Raw genomic sequence first — 16,033 nt, 5'->3', positions numbered from 1 at the left:
TCTCACATTATTATTATTTTTGACAAATTGTTAAATCCTTTTACAGTTGTGTCTGACTTTCCATGACCCTATTTGGGGGTGTCTCGGCAGAGACGCTGGAGTGGTTTGCCATTTCTTTCTCCAGCTAATTTTACAGATGAGGAACTGACGCAAATAGGGTTAAGTGACTTGCCCAGGGTCACACAGCTAGTAAATGAGGTCAGATTTGAACTCAAGAGGATAGTCTTCCTGACTCCAGGCCCAGCACTCCATCCAGTTGAAAACAGTACAATATTAAAAATGCCCTTGCATTCCCATTTCAAGCTAATGGGAAACAGATGGAAGCAAGGGAAATACATTGGTATGGGAGCTGGATATTCAGCTTACTCTCTGGGCAGACTAGAACCATTTAGTCTGGATGTGCCTCTGGAACACTGAAGACTAAATAAGCAGAACAGCTGAATTTTTAGTTGAGCCAAGACATGAAACAAGGTATAAGGGCAAGGCCAAAAGTGGGAAGTATCATGGTTAATCTGAATTTCTGGGTTAGGTTTTGAATTTTCCATTTGGTGTTTAACTATAGGGTGTGTTCATCATTGAGGAAAAAAAAAAAACAACCCTTCAGTTGACATCTTACTTAACTTGACTTCAATATTGCCCAATAACACTCCTAGGAATCCTGTAATCTTAGAGTTTTAGGACCTTTAGAGACCATCTTGTCTAAACCTTTCCTTTTTGTAGGATCATGGGATGTAGAGCCACAACAGATCTCAGAGTTCACCTAATCCAGCCCCTTTATTTTGCAGACAGGAGATGGAGGCCCAGAGGGGCTAGACAAATGTCCCATGGTCATACAGCTCTTCATATACTATGGCCCAGAGGACTTACATGATTTAATTAAGCCTGGTCACTTTGGTCAGCGTTCTTTTTAAAAATTAAAAAAAGGCCTCCTGGTTACCTTTTGTTTTTTACATGTTATTTTCCAGTATACTTCTCTTCCCACCAAACTTTTCCCTGTAACAAAGAAAAATAGCTAAGGAATGCTATCTAGCAAAATGACTCTGTCTGATGCTATATTAAATGTTCTCTTCCCATAGTCCCCCAACTCTTTACCATGATGAGGTTGGGGTGTTATTTTGTTTTGTTTTTTAATCTGTTTCTCCAGAACCAAGATAGGTCATTGCAATTCATTTGAGTTCAGCTGCCACAAAATCATGATTTTGTTTACACTCTACCAAGCTGAGTTTCTCACCCCGAGGCATTCAGTCCCCAGGTGGCACCTTCCTTTGATATGATCCTGTGAAACTTTGACATTGAACAGCTGCCTAGTCCAGTGGTTCTTTGGGTATCATAATGCCTATAGAAGGTATGCCAAAGTTATTAAGTATGTGGGTTCAAAGGGCAGCAGGTTTACCAATGGTAATTGGAACTTGGCAGATGTTTCTTTTCCTCCCCACCCCAACTGCCCAATAGTTTGTTTTCAGCAGCTGCTGCTGCCCTCTCTTCCAGTTCCACGCCTCTCAGGCCAGATGCAATCATTGACTTTGAGATGCATTTAGAAATACTCCATGCTAAATTTCAGGCCAAGACCCTGTGTGCCATCCAACAGCTGCTGTACAGCTCTGGTGTTCACATTCTGGGACATTAGATGATCAGTTGTCTGGGTGAGGTTCCATTAGCCTGGCAACCAGGCACACAGAGACCTGGGAAACCTTGGGCTGATGTGCAGACCAGAGTCTATGGACAGATGACCAATGGCTGCCTCTCAAGTTGAGAGAGAGCAGTCGAAACACTCCATACCATCTTTGGAGAGTATCTCCATTTTGTAAGTCCCCCAGATGGTTAATAAACTCCTGAAATGCTGATTTCAGCAGTAAAGACATTTCTAGAATTAACTCAATTTCCTATTATGGCCTGGCTCCTGGACCTACTCTAAGCTAAGCTGACTGTGAGTGACTGTTAGATCAAAACTGTGTTCGTGTTTTTGCTGATGAATTACGGTTTGTTTAGCCTTTTGCTTTTCTCTCATTTTTTCTATTCTTCTTTTGATCCTGCTCTTGGGGAAATCAGTGCAAAGGCTGACCTGTGATTGATTGCCTTCTAAACCCTTATGGGATCCGGCATTTCTTTATGGATGGGGCAGAAGAGGAGAATGCTGAATTAAAATCTATTTTCTAAACTATTTTACAATATACAAACACAGTCTTAACAAATCAGTTCTGTTTCTCCTAGCTTTGGATGTGTAAGGGAGGAAGATTACAACCCAGTGGGCTTTGCATGCTGGTGTAAAATTAAACAAATTCAAACGTGATGTACACTAATACTGGGGTGGTCCCAAGCCCAAGCTTTCTGACTCCTTCAGAAAATAGAACTCTCTTTTCCAGAGAGAGCTGACCCAGTATATGAACAGTCTCAGATCATTGAAGCTGGAAGGGTCCTTCCAGATTTTCTAATTGCAGATTACCTGATTTAACCCCCTCATTTAAGAGATGAGGAAACTGTGGTCTAGAGGAGTCAAGTGACTTGTTAGGGAGGAGCACCCTTCTTATGGTGTCAAAGAAGGGGTACCAGATTCATAACATTCACAGGGCAGCAGGTAGAGAGGTGGGGGACTATGGGGAAAGAAGGTTACATACACTGCTTCATTCCTCAGTTTTGCTTAACTATTTTTCAGACAGCCAGTAGCTATCTAACAGAAGCAGTAGGTTCTCACTGATCTAGAACCCAGCTCCTTCTGAATTTTAGCTTGGTGACTTTCCTATTCTACTTCCTTTCTGCTATAGACTCTCCTCTTTAAGTTTCTATGAACATGACTGCCTCTTGTGCTGGGATGTTGTGGGTGGATGTGGAGGGAGGAGGGGAATTTTCCTCTAACTACATCAGTCCATTCTACCCACACATGAGTGGGAATAGGGTTCCTGAAGTTAACTGGTTTCAGTTTTAGAGGGAAAATGCATTTGAAACAGCCACTTCTTTCTCATCTTGAAGTGCATAGTCCCAATCCCTATAAAGCTTCTCAAGCTTCCTTCAGTCTTCCTTTATTCTTCTTGTTTGGTGGAAGCTTTTTCTAAGCATGTCAGTGCCAGAGTGGTTTGAAGTCCTGGTTTGTCCATCTCCCACATATGTGAAGGGGAGGGTTCATGGGTAGCCTCATTGATACTGTGTTGGACACTAGGACTGAAGCATTGAGTTTTGTGGTTTGTATAAATTTGATGGGAGGGGGAACTTTTGCAAAGGCAGATTTCTAAGGGAATAGGCTTCTCCCTTCTCTGCATCTTCTTTTTTCTCCTCCTTCATCAGCCCAAACCAAATGGAAGCTGACCAACTGACCTGATAACTCCAATATGCAGCACGGCTCTTGATGATGCTAGGTTCCTCCAGGGATAGTCACTTGGGGGAAGTAGGCTGATCAAAGATAGCAATTAGCTGTGTGTTGCTTTTTTTCCAACTGGGTACTCAATTTCCTACATTTTAATAGAGGAAGGAAGCATCTGGGTCTATCAAAACCTGTCTGTAAAACTGCTCTTTCAGTCCCAGAATTGCTGACTCTAACAATAGGATGTGCTGAAATTATTATTCCTTCAAAGGGAGTTTGAAAAAAAAAAGTCCTCAAGGGCCTTGAGAAAGTGTAATTATGGCATACTCATTTGGAACTTTTTGATGCTTAAATTTGTCTCATTTCCAAATATAGCTTCCAACTATTAAATATTCCCTTTAAATGAATCAGGATTCTCCTGTTTTAGATGCCAAAAGCATGGTCTTCTCAGGATAGCTGATCTTTTCACCTCCGTCAACCATCACCTTCAGACTATGAGATCTTAATTTGGGTTTAAATAAAACTGGCTTGTGAAGCATGCCTTGTAAAATGGGATGGAAAGCCAGCTGTGGGGTTTACCAAGTTTTAACCTGAAATAACTTGTGATAGACTGGGAAGAAACCTTCCTTCCTAATTTTTCCCCTCTTTACTTATTGAAGAAAAAGGAAGCCAGAACAACCTCGGAATATAGATGACCACTCCAGCCATGTTCCTCCTCACTCTGGGATGGTGATAGTTGCATGTGGTAGATTGCTCTCCCCTTCCTTAAAAAAAACAACAAAACTTCACTTGACCATAGGATGACCTCAAGCTATTGTCCTGTATCCCTCCTCCCTTTCATAGCTAGAAAAAGCTACGGTATCTACACTGGTTGCAATCTACTTCTTGTCCTCCCACTCATTTCTCAACTCTTTTCATTTTAGCTTCTGACCTCGTTAGTCAGCAGAAACTGGGCTTTCCAAAATCACCAATGATTTCTTAATTGCCAAGTCTAGTGGCCTTTTCTCTGACCTAAAGCTTTTTTTATGTTTCTGAGCCCTTGGACCCTACTGACTGCCCCTTTCTCCTGCATATTCTCTCTTCTCCGAGTTTTCATGCCACTCTTTTCTCCTGGTTCACCTGTTCTACCTGTCCAAGTGTTTCTTCACTGATTGATTTGCTAGATCATCTCACTCTAACTATAGTTATCAAAATGCTCCTTCATCCTCTCCTTCTCCTTTCATTTCCTGTCCTGTCCTCTCTTTTTCTCTTTTCTCCCTTCCCTTCTTCAGCTCTTCTCTGCCTATACTATCTTTGTGATCTCATCAACTCTGATGAGTTCAATGATCACATCTATGCAAATAACATCTAGATCTGCATGTCTGAGCTTTATAGCTCTGAGCCCCATTCTTGTATCACCAGCGGCCTATTGGACACCTCCCGTGTCCACATTTAGGTAGGCAGTTCATACTTAATATGTCTGAAACAGAACTGGCTTCATTTCCCTTCAGACCTACCTCTTAGTCTAACTTCTTCTGGTGGTACCACCATCTTTCCAGTCCAGTTAGGTACAAGGCCTTTACGTCATCCTCAAGTTTCCCCTCTTCTTCACTTCCCACATCCAGTCAGGTATTAAGTCTTGTCAATTCTATCTTCACAGCACTTCTCCCATCACTTCCCTTCTCTTGGCTCACATGGCCACTGATATTCTAGTTAAGTCCCTTATCACACCTGCCCAGGATGTAGCCTGCATTTTTATTTTAATTGTTCTTTCTCACCAATGTAGTATCATTTGATTACTGCAGTGACTAGTTATAGGAAAGAGATTCAGAGAGTGAAGGAAACAATCATGGGAGCATAGAGTTAGTCAGCTAGCATTAATTAAGCACTTACTATGTGCCAGGGACTGTGCTAAGTAAGTACGTGGCACAGACATTGTAGTGATTTCCTAATTGGTCTTTCTGCTTCCAGTCTCTCCTCTTCAGTCTGTTCTTACAGCTACCCAAAGTAGTTTTCTAAGTTCCAGCATAGTCTGACCACGTCACTCTCTTGTTCAAAGAGGTAAGTTGACTTCATATTGGCTCTAGGATAAAATGTGAGTGGCTGTTTGTCCCATGGAGCCCTTCATAATCTGATTTCAGCCTACCTTTCCTGGCTCTCCTTCATGTATATTTTGTATTAACTTGTATGTGTCTATTTCGTTCCCTCAGCTAGATGGTAAACCCACTGAGGTCAGGGACTCTTTGGTTTTTATATTTGCCATTCTGGCACCCAGTACGTAGTAGGTACTTCATTGCATATGTGATTGCTTAATTAATTTTATTCTTAAATCATTTAAACACAAGGTTTTAGAAAGGAATTTTTACATAAAAGTATCCTTCCAGAAATAACTCCAGCATTAGAAGAACAAATTTACTAAATAAAATTAAACATGGAAAGTTGAAAAGGTGAAAGAGTATTGGAATAAAAAAGGATGAGGCTGTTTCTGGCTCTATTACTAAAGCATGTTCTTGGGCAAAGCTAGCCATTGAACCTCTCCATAAATAGGAATCGGCTATTTCCAATGAAATCTCTGTACAAGAACATTACATAACTTAACACCCACCCACACCCCCCCCCCCCCCCCCCCCAACAAACTAGCATGTAACCTTGGGCAAGTTACTTAACCCCAATTGCCCTCCAAAAAGCAAAAACAAAAAACAAAAACAAAAAAAAAAGAACATTACATAAATGTTAGTGTAGAAGAAATTAGAATCTTGCCTCATCCTTTCCTTTCCCTCTTCATCATGTAGGTTTGTACTAATGTTATTTGGATCTTCTGTTGAGGCCCTGATGCTCGAATCTATGGTGAATATCCATAGCATCTGGCTTCTCATTAGTTTCATCAGCACCACCTCCAAGCGCAGCTTGGTGCAAATGATCAGACAAGGCAAGGGCAAGCCTTGGAATATATCCAGTTCCCCAGAGAAGAGCTGATACAGGTAGAAATTAAAGGCTCCTTAAGCCATTTTCAGAGAACATTAAATCTAACCAACTGCTTTTGGGTGAATTGAAGTAGAACTAAAATTAAAGAGGAGAAGAACAAGAATTAGGTTGTGAGTCAAAGACCTTTTGGTCCACAACTTCAAAAGATGTAGCAAAGATGGGAAAACAAGAGTAACAGACAATTTAGTGCATAGCTAAGAGAGGTGAAATATCTTGTCCAAAGTCACACATGTAGCTAGCAGAAGACTCTTTTCAGCCAATGTTATTTAAAAGGCCACAAACTCAGGAGCAAAAGTCACATGTAAGAAGCAGCTGCTGTCATAAATCAGATTGTCATAAGGACAATCTTTATCTATAAAGCCCCATGAAAAGAACTATTACTCCCACAATGGTCTTTCCATATTCTCAGAAATAAGTCATACCATGTGTAGCTGATAAGGACATAAGACCAATGGCCTTCAAGCATACACCTCTTCCATGGAGTTCAATGAAAAAAGTAAGGTAAGACTGATGAGAAATACTGTGAAGAACACCTCCATTGATCATTCAGTCTCAGAGAACCCTGAGCCCATCTGGTCTGAAATTGACTCAAACCCCTCTAACCCATCCTCCACAAGTAGTCATCCAGACTTTGCTTGGAGACCTCGAGTGAGGGGCAGATCACTGTGATCTGGAGCAGGGCATTCACTTTTAGATAGCTATAATTCCTAGGAAATTTTTAGACTCTATGTCAATCTTTACAGAGAGTCTAAGCCTCTTTCCCTGTATCTTTCTCCCATTTTTCCTACTTCTGCTCTCTGGGGACAAGAAGAACAAGTCTCTTCCATGGAATGGCCCTTCAGATGCTTAAGATCATTAGACTTAGATTTAGAGTAGAAAGGAATCTTGGGGATCATTGAATCAAAACCTCTTGTTTTATAGAGGGGAAGGAAGCCTGAGGTCAAGAGAGATTAAATGTCTTCCAAAGCTTGTAAGGGTAAGAAAATTTGACAGGGAAGATATGAACCTGGCTATATCATGTCTCCCTTAAGTCTTCTCTAGACTAAGCATCCCTGATCCTTTTTATTTTTAATTTATGGGATAAAACAAGCATTTTCATAATATGGTACAATAAAAAGATGATTGTACATGAAACTATAAATCTGCTATGTACAATTTGCTGTTCTTTTCAAATATACAACAAAATTCTGGTGTACATTTCTTTTTTCTTCCCTCCCCCATCTCTGGGGAGATGGCTACCATTAGACATAAATAGGGGTATGTATGTGTGTGTGTATATATGCATACGTATATATAAAATTATTCTATACATGCTTCAATTTATCAGTTCTTTTTTCTGGATATAGAGAGTGCCTTTCTTCATATGTCCTTTATAGTTAATTTGGGTATTTATAATAGTCAAAATAACTTATTTGTTCATCTTATAGCTATGACTTTGAGGTCGTTCACTGTCCTTGGCACTCTCCTCTGAACCCTTTCAGGCTTATAGTCATCCTTCCTAAAATTTTGTACCCAGAACTGAATATGACACTGCAGATATGTTCTGTCTATGACAGAATTCAGTGGAGTTGACCTCTCTCTAGGTCTGAACACTATTTCTCTCTTAATATACCCTAAGAGTAGAAAACAAGAGAAGTAAAGTTGTTTGAAGTCTGAGAAATGGTTCAGCTTGCTTAGACCTCCCCCTCTCCCTGCCTCTCTGGTCACAAGTCACTGCATGATTATTCTTCATATTTTGGATGGTTTCCTAGTGAAAAGACTGTCAAATCTCTTTCAATATAGGTATATGCTTACATTTTTTTCTGATTCCCAGCTTATCTAATTAGATCTCATAACTTTAAATTCATGTAACATGTATCAGATTAGATTTTCTCTGAGCAGCATTTAAATAAAGTTGAGCTACATTATGTCCTTTTTCATTATTATATGGATTTGGATATAAGGCAGGTCCAATCATATCCCTTGAAATATGACAACCACCTACATTTTTTGAAAACCTCTTATAACTCTGTGTAGTTGACCTATGAATTGATGTTGGTCATGTCCCATCAGATTCTAGTCTATGAAATCAATATAATCAGGGGGGTCCCATGGCATTTATACATTTTTCTTTTGGCCTTTTCTCTTGAATGAATAATATAATTGATGTGGAGGACTCAGTTGAATGGCTTATCATAGCTTATATCTGGGGCAACTAAATCCTAGAAGTAAGCAATTCATATGTCTAGATCAGTGTCTTTAATCACTCCTATTACCAGAAAAATTTTAAGCATGCATTTCAAATGACTGTATCTGTATATACACACACAGATGAAATAATATTTAATCTTAGGTTTTATTGAACAGGGGAGTGACATTGCCAGAACTGTACTTCAGGGAAGTTGTTTTGGCCATTGTGTGGAGGATGAATATAAAGTAGGGAGAGACTAGAGACAGAGAGAGCAACTAGAAGGCTATTGCAGTAGTCCAGAGGTAATGAGGGAGGGCCTGCATCATGGTGGTGGCTGTATTTGTAATGAGAAGGGGACAAATGGGAGAAGCAAAGCTAGAATCTTGGAAGTCTGGCAGCTGATTGGTTATGTGGAAGTGAGGTGAGGGAAAGTGAGAAGATGCAGATGGCACTGAGGTTATGAAAACCTGGGTGACTGGAAGGGTGGCATTGCCCTCCACAGTAATTGGGAAGCTGGGAAGATGGGTGAATTTTGGGGGTAAGATAATGTAAACCATATCTGAAATCCTAATTTCAGTCCTTCTAAGCGGCTCCCACTGTGTGACTTCCCAGAATGAAAATGGCAAATAAGTTTACTTCTCTGAGCTTCATTTTTTTGTAAAATTTTGTTATTATTTGTTATATTTTGTTATTACTTTGCACTACCTTTCCCAAAGTGTGGTGGTGAAGTGATGACTTTGTAAACCATGAAATGCTACATAAATGTTAAGCATTATAAATATCATTTCCTGGTTAATCAACACTTCTACTCAGTCTTGATTATACATTTCCCATATCCTCTTGATTCTCTTTTATTTTATTTTTTTTTTGCTTTTGTATCACATTTGCTTCCCATAATTGGGATGCTGATGCACTGTTGGAGAAGTTGTGCACTGATCCAACCTTTCTGGAGAGCAATCTGGTACTATGCCCAAAGGGCTATAAAACTGTGCTTACCCTTTGATCTAGCAACTTCTGGGTCTGTATCCCAAAGAGATCATTATAAAAAGGAAAAGGACCTATATGTACAAAAATATTTATAGCAGCTCCTTTTGTGGTGGCAAAGAATTGGAAATTGAGGGGATGTCTGAACGAGTTGTGGTATGTGACTGTGATGGAATACTATTGTACTGTAAGAAATGATGAGCAGGTGGAGTTAGAAAAACCTGGAAAGACTTCCATGAACTGACTCAAAGTAAAGTGAGCAGCACCAAGAGAACTATGTACATAATAACAGCAACATTGTGTGCTTATTTAAATGTCTTAGCTATTCTCAGCAATACAATGATCTAAGACAAGTCCAAAGGGCTCATGATAAAAAATGCTATCCACATCCAGAGAAAAAAAAGCTGAAGGCGTCTGAATGCAGATTGACACATACTGTTTTCACTTTATTTATAGTTTTTTCTTTTGGTATGTTTCTTCTTACACAACGTGACTAATATGGAAATGTTTTATATGATTGCACATATATAACCTATATCAAACTGCTTTCCATCTTAGGGAAAGGGGAAATGAGGGAGGGAGGGAGGAAATTTGAAACTCAATTTAAAAAAATGAATGTTAAAATATGTCTTTACATGTAATTGAAAAAAATAAAATACTATTATAAAAGAAAATATGTATCCCTCCTCATAAAGCTGTCCCTTATGAGATTTTAAAAAAGAGGGAGAGATAGAAAAAGCAGTTCAGTAAAGCTAGCCATTTTGCTGTGCCTGATGGTATATGCAATGTTCCCCACCCATTGACCCCCACCTCTGCCATGAAAGGAGTTTCTTGATTCACTTAAGAATTTTCCAGGGGTAGCTGTGTGACCCTGGGCAAGTCACTTAACCCCAATTGCCCTACCCTCTAAAAAGCAAAAAATTTAAAAAAAATTAAAAAAGAATTTTCCAGGGGGCTTGTTCACAGTTCTGTTGCTCCAACCACTGTGATATCAAATGCTCTAATAGGCAGCTTTGGATAAAGGAGGTCACATTTAGAAAATTAATACAATGACTCTCCTCACTCCCAAGTTTCTATTGAAGTATTTCCCCACAAGCTTTTAAGTCCCTTCCCAGATCTCTTCTTTTCCCTTCCCTATAATCTGGGAGAAATTGAAAGGATTATGGCCACATAAGATCCATTTGTTAACATAAAACACATCATTCTCTTCCCCAATTGTAATATTCTTATATTGACATTAGTTTATGGACTCCTGAAGGAAAACAACAGGGAGTCCTTGCTTGACAGTTGACCCCTTAGAGAACAGAAATCTTCTGCCCTGGCAGATATTCAAGATCAGTCCAGAAGATGTAAGAAAGTATGTATCTTGCTTTAGTCCAGGCCTCTGGAGGAACAAGGCTGCAAGTAAAGGCTTTAAAAACTGATGAAGAAAGTTATATAATTTAGGTAGTTCCAGAAATGGACATCAATGACAAACCACATATCTATCCCTAGCCCTAAGTGTTAAGAGTTGTGTATCAATTAATTTAATTGAAAATGGAAAGATTGAAGGCAAAAGGAAAAGGGGACGGCAGAGGATGAGATGGATAGGTAAGTGTCATGGAAACAACAAACATGAGCTTGGACAAACTTAGAGGTAGTGGATGATGGAAGGGCCTGTTGTACTGTGATCCACAGGGTCACAGATTATTGGACAAGACTGAACGACAGCAACTTCACTTAATTTTGAGTTGGCTCTCTGACAGATGCTAAGGACCTTCCCTTGGAGCCATGATGTGGAGTGTATGACCTGAACCTTGCTTTTGCTGTAAGATGTGTGGACTATACAGGTCTGACAAAGGAGTTCACTCTAGCTCTCTGGAGGGCTCTCTTAGGGAGGCGTCTTCCACTTTAGGGTAGTTATAAAAATTTGAAGGATTATTTAGGTCCCTAGCGGCATCAAGGCTCTCAGGAGGAGAGAGTTGCTCAACTCTCCAGCAACAAAGAGTGCTTCTTCCTTAGCAGCAGAACCCTCAGCCCAGGGGAGTATTTTAAGTCTAGATGACTGTTACAAGATCCTGGGAAGGTAGGGCTTACAGGAGAGAAAGAATATTTGTCTTGATTGTTTATGGACTTGGACACAAGTCCTTTGCATTTATTATCAGGTTAAAGAAAACTTACCCTGTATTTTTTGGGGGGGAGGGGGAAAGAAATTTCCTTTACTCCATTTGTGGTCATGGGGAAGAGCTTTGAGCCTTTCCGAACCGTAAAATGAAAGGGTCAGACTGGAGGGTCTCCAAGGCCCCTTCCAGCTCTAAATCCTAGGCTGCTTCCGTAGGGTGTGACAAAGTTGCTCTAACCAGTCACCTCTGTCTCAGAAACAAATTTCCCGTAAAATAAAATCCAGCTCCCCCAAACACCTGACTCAGGGTCTGTTTTCTCCCCCTCCCTTTAAAAAATGGAATTTGTCTTGGGACCGAATGAGTATTTTAGAAACGAAATCTGATCTACTTTAAACACCCAAATCTGTTCAAATAACATTGAGGTTGTGACATCTGTTGACAAAGGCAGGAAATTCAAAGCAGCATGGCTGACACATTGTATTGAGTTCTGATATTTTTGGCATCTCCCAGCCTGTGGCTGGGGAGGCCTGTGTTGTTGAGATGCTGTGGAAGAGTTATTCCTGTTCATGGCCATCTAGGGCAATGGGCAGGGAACATTAGACATGAAGGCACTAGATGGGGAGTAAGGAGATTTGTCTAGGCTTTGTGATTGGACATGAAGTTGGGAAACATCAAGCATGGAGACAGAGAATCATAAAGTGTTACTGCTAAAAGGATCCTCTTTGGTCATCTTGGTCAACTTCCTCATTTTCTAGAACTTGGCATTTTCTATGCCAAGTGAATGGCATTGCAACAAAGAACTCAGATCTCCCTCCCAGCCCAGTACCAGGTTGGGCCTCTTTCCAGCTCTGGCCTTATTTACTGGCCAGGCCACAGTCCATGTTGCCACGACTATGTTTCTTCCTCTAGGAAACAAGAAGAGGGAAATTTGCTGCCAGGGTTGGGAAAACCGTCCATGGAAGAGACTGAGCAGACTCCCAGAATGCCAGGCTGCCCTCTAGGTTCCCTCCTCACCCACAGAAGTTCAGGCTGCTGGTATAATGTCCAGTCATCTCTTGGTTCTGTATTAACTTCCCAGTTGGAACTGATGGAATCTTAACCAGCAGGAAATAGAATCCTGAAAACAAAAGCATATTTCCCTGAATAAATATCTGAAGTGAGAACAAAAGCCGCTTCATTGGGACACGGGCAAAATTGAGCTCTCTGCATTATGAGATACTTCAAACAGTGGTCTGAGTGCTGTGGAATTTGGAGGGCAGCCTTGAGCCTGTGTCTGAGGTGGGCAGAACTTCTGGTAGGCTAACCAGCGTTAATCCAACTTGGAGTTTTAAGCTTAAAGGCCCTGTTTGTTATTTCATTTCCAGTCAGCGTTGCCCAACGACCTTAAAAGAATAAGGACAAGCTGTAATATTCAGTCAGCAAATTCGACAATAGGTTCTTTGAGGGCAAATGCAAGTTTATTTTTTTAATGAACAGAAATGTATTTAATGCAATTTTATTTTTTAAATGAACAGAAATATATTTTCTCTTCCTCCACGTGTGTGTGTACCCACTTATTTATCTATGTGTTGTCTCCCCCAACAGAATGTAAAGGACTGTTGCATTTGTCTTTGTATCTCTTTTGCCAGACATGGTGCCTGCACACAGTAAACACTCAATAAATTCTTCTTGATTAATTGTTTGGATGGTATATTTCTATGCTCCTTGCAGGAATTTGGAGCTTGATATGATAAAGTTTTCTCTCCATAAAGTATGTATCCCCTCCATAATGCATATAATGGATAGACTGGACCTAGAGCCAGGAAGATATGAATTAAAATGCAACCTCAGACATTTACTAACTGTGTGACTATGGGTAAGTCTCCTCATCTGTAAAATGGGGATAATAATAGCACCTACCTCTAAGGGTTATAGTGAGGATCAAATGAGATAATATTTGTAAGGCACTTTGCAAACCTTAAAGCACTGTATAGATGCTATTCTTCTTCTTTGTGGCTTAAGTCTCATTTTCATGAGTGGTTACCAACTTATAATCTTCTTAGGGGTATTTGTTTTCTTGTTCAGTCATCTTTCAGTCATGTCTGATACTTCATGATTCCATTTGGGGTTTTCTTGGCAAAGATACTGGAGTGGTTTGCCATTTCCTCCTCCAACTCATTTTACAGTTGAGGAAACTGAGGCACACAAGGTTAAATGACTTGCCCAGGGTCATACAGCTAGTAGGTATCAGAGGCCAGATTTGAATTCAGGTCTTCTTGATTCCAGGCCTGGCACTCTCTCCATTTTGCCACCTAGCTGCCCACTTGTATTCTTACCTCATAGTTTATTATATAATTCTTTCCATGTTTAATTGTCCTATAATGTAATTTACCCATGATATGACCACATGAAAGAGATGCAAGCTCTCAAAGATCTCAATTTCTTATTTGTGAAATGAATGACTTGATTTGGATGGTCCTCGAAGTGTCTTCCCATGCTAATATTCTCTACCTTTCTTCTTGTTGTTGTTGTTTGCTTTTTGGAGGGGGGAAGGCAGGGCAATTGGGGTTAAGTGACTTACCCAAGGTCACACAGATAGTAAGTATTAAGTGTCTGAAGTCAGATTTGAACTCAGGTCCTCCTGACTCCAGGGCTGGTGCTCTGTTCACTGTGCCACCTAGCCGCCCATACCTTTCTTATTTTTAAATATGGAAGAGAAAGGCAGAGATTTGCCCGAGCTCTACAAAATTCCCCTCCAAATACCTAGAGTGTGGTATGCTTGGCTTGAATGTGTACCAGCAGATTACTGAATCTAGGCCACAGGGTTTTAGTTTAACTAATGGATCTCTAGCTCATCCGTATCTAGACCTAGATCTTTAGACTGATCAGGACTTAAAGACATAAGTCTAGTTTCAGCTTTTGACAGGGAGAGTATCCTGGCTTGCTTTGTCCTCTGTTCTCCCCTCCTCCGTCAAGCCATACATTGCAACTCTACTCAGTAACATGGGCCCTTCTTGTGTTTAGATGGCCTGCCCCAGATGTAAGCCAATAATCATTCATTAGGTACCTACTGTGTATCAGGTACTGTGTTAATTAAATACTGGAAATACAAAGAAAAATAAAAACTTGGTTGTTGCCTGCAAAGAATTCACATACTATTGGAAGATACAACATACAAACAATTCTATACCTACGAGACACATACAGTGCAATGTAAATGAAAGGCACCAGCACTGGGGGTTGGATGGGAAAAGGCCTTCTGCAGAACGTGGTATGTAAGTTGAATCTTCAAGAAAGCCAGGAGGCAGAGGTGGTTTTTCGGGGATGGGGAACTGCCAGTGAAAGGTCATGTAGTTGGAAGATGGAGTGTGATGTTCGAAGAACAGCAAGAAGACCAGTGTGGCTAGATCTTAGAGTTTATTTTCTATTTATTTATTTATTTTTGCTTTTTGAAGGGGGGAGGGCAGGGTAATTGGGGTTAACTTGGCAATTGGAGTGGCTTGCCCAAGGTCACATGGCTAGTAAGTGTTAAGTGTCGGAGGCCAGATTTGAACTTAGGTCCTCCTGACTCCAGGGCCGGTGCTCTATTCACTGCACCACCTAGGTGCCCTGGTCTTAGAGTTTAGAGACAGGACAGAAATGTAAGAGGACTGGAAAGGTGGGAAGAGGCCAGCTTGTGCAAGGTTTTAAAAGCCAAACAGAAGATTTTATATTTGATAGTGGAGATACAGATAAATTGGTTGAGGGAGTAACCAGTCTGTATTACCCCTCAATAGCTGATGGAATCAGGGAAGTTTATTCTATTTTCAGGGACTGAAAACCAATGCCATGGTGATGAACATTTTGTGTAGGAGTGCTGGTAAGCTTCATCCAGGAAATTAAAAAAGAAGGCATTGGGGGAGGGAGAATGGGGATTAGGTAACATTTCCACACATTCCCTTGCCTTTTCCTCATGCTTTGAGATCTCAGCTGTCATTGACCGTCGGGCCCCTAATGATTTGGACTTAAGTCTTGAGGACATACCTATTTCTTGTTTTCCCATTATCTAGATCAATCAACCAATCAATCAATCAATCCACAAGTATTTATTGTTATTGTTGTTTTAGCCCTTTTTCAGTCATATCTGACTCGTCATGACCCCATTTGGGTTTCTCTTGGCAAAAACAGTGGATTGGTTTGTCATTTCCTTCTCTGGCTCATTTTACAGATGAGAAAGCCGAAGCAAACAGGATTAAGTGACTTGCCCAGGGTCACGTAGCTTGTAAGTGTCTAAGACCATCTTTGAACTCAGTAAGAGGAATCTTCTTGACTCCAGGCCTGGCACTCTATCTGCTGCACCACCTACCTGCATTTATTAAACACCTGCTATGTGCTAGGCTCCAGGGATACAACCATGACAAATGAAATAATCTACTCACAAGGAGCTTACATTCTAGGGGGAGGGGAAATTACAAGGACATATACAGATAGGTAGATAGGTAGATAGATAGATAGATAGATAGATAGATAGATAGATAGATAGATAGATAGATAGATAGA

The 16,033-nt window shown here is 40.4% G+C and overlaps 1 protein-coding gene across 5 annotated transcripts in view; it reads left to right on the top strand.

Annotated features, from left to right (window-relative positions):
• Positions 1–16,033, top strand: part of TMEM241 (transmembrane protein 241) — a 168,399-nt gene that overhangs the window by 127,312 nt on the left and 25,054 nt on the right. The window contains exon 14 of one of the 5 annotated variants that reach the window (XM_069099785.1): positions 5,246–5,853. The exons of the other annotated variants lie outside the window; for them this stretch is intronic. Within the exon in view, the coding sequence (XP_068955886.1) occupies positions 5,246–5,293 (48 nt within the window). The 3' untranslated portion in view covers positions 5,294–5,853. Of the gene's footprint in view, positions 1–5,245; positions 5,854–16,033 lie in introns of those variants that run through there. 5 annotated transcript variants of the gene reach the window in all.

Source organism: Petaurus breviceps, unplaced genomic scaffold, assembly GCF_028583685.1.
Source record: "Petaurus breviceps papuanus isolate PSGF00001 unplaced genomic scaffold, PetGlider_PUasm1.0 38, whole genome shotgun sequence".
Lineage (NCBI taxonomy): Eukaryota > Metazoa > Chordata > Mammalia > Diprotodontia > Petauridae > Petaurus > Petaurus breviceps.
This window is presented reverse-complemented; position numbering and strand designations above follow the sequence as displayed.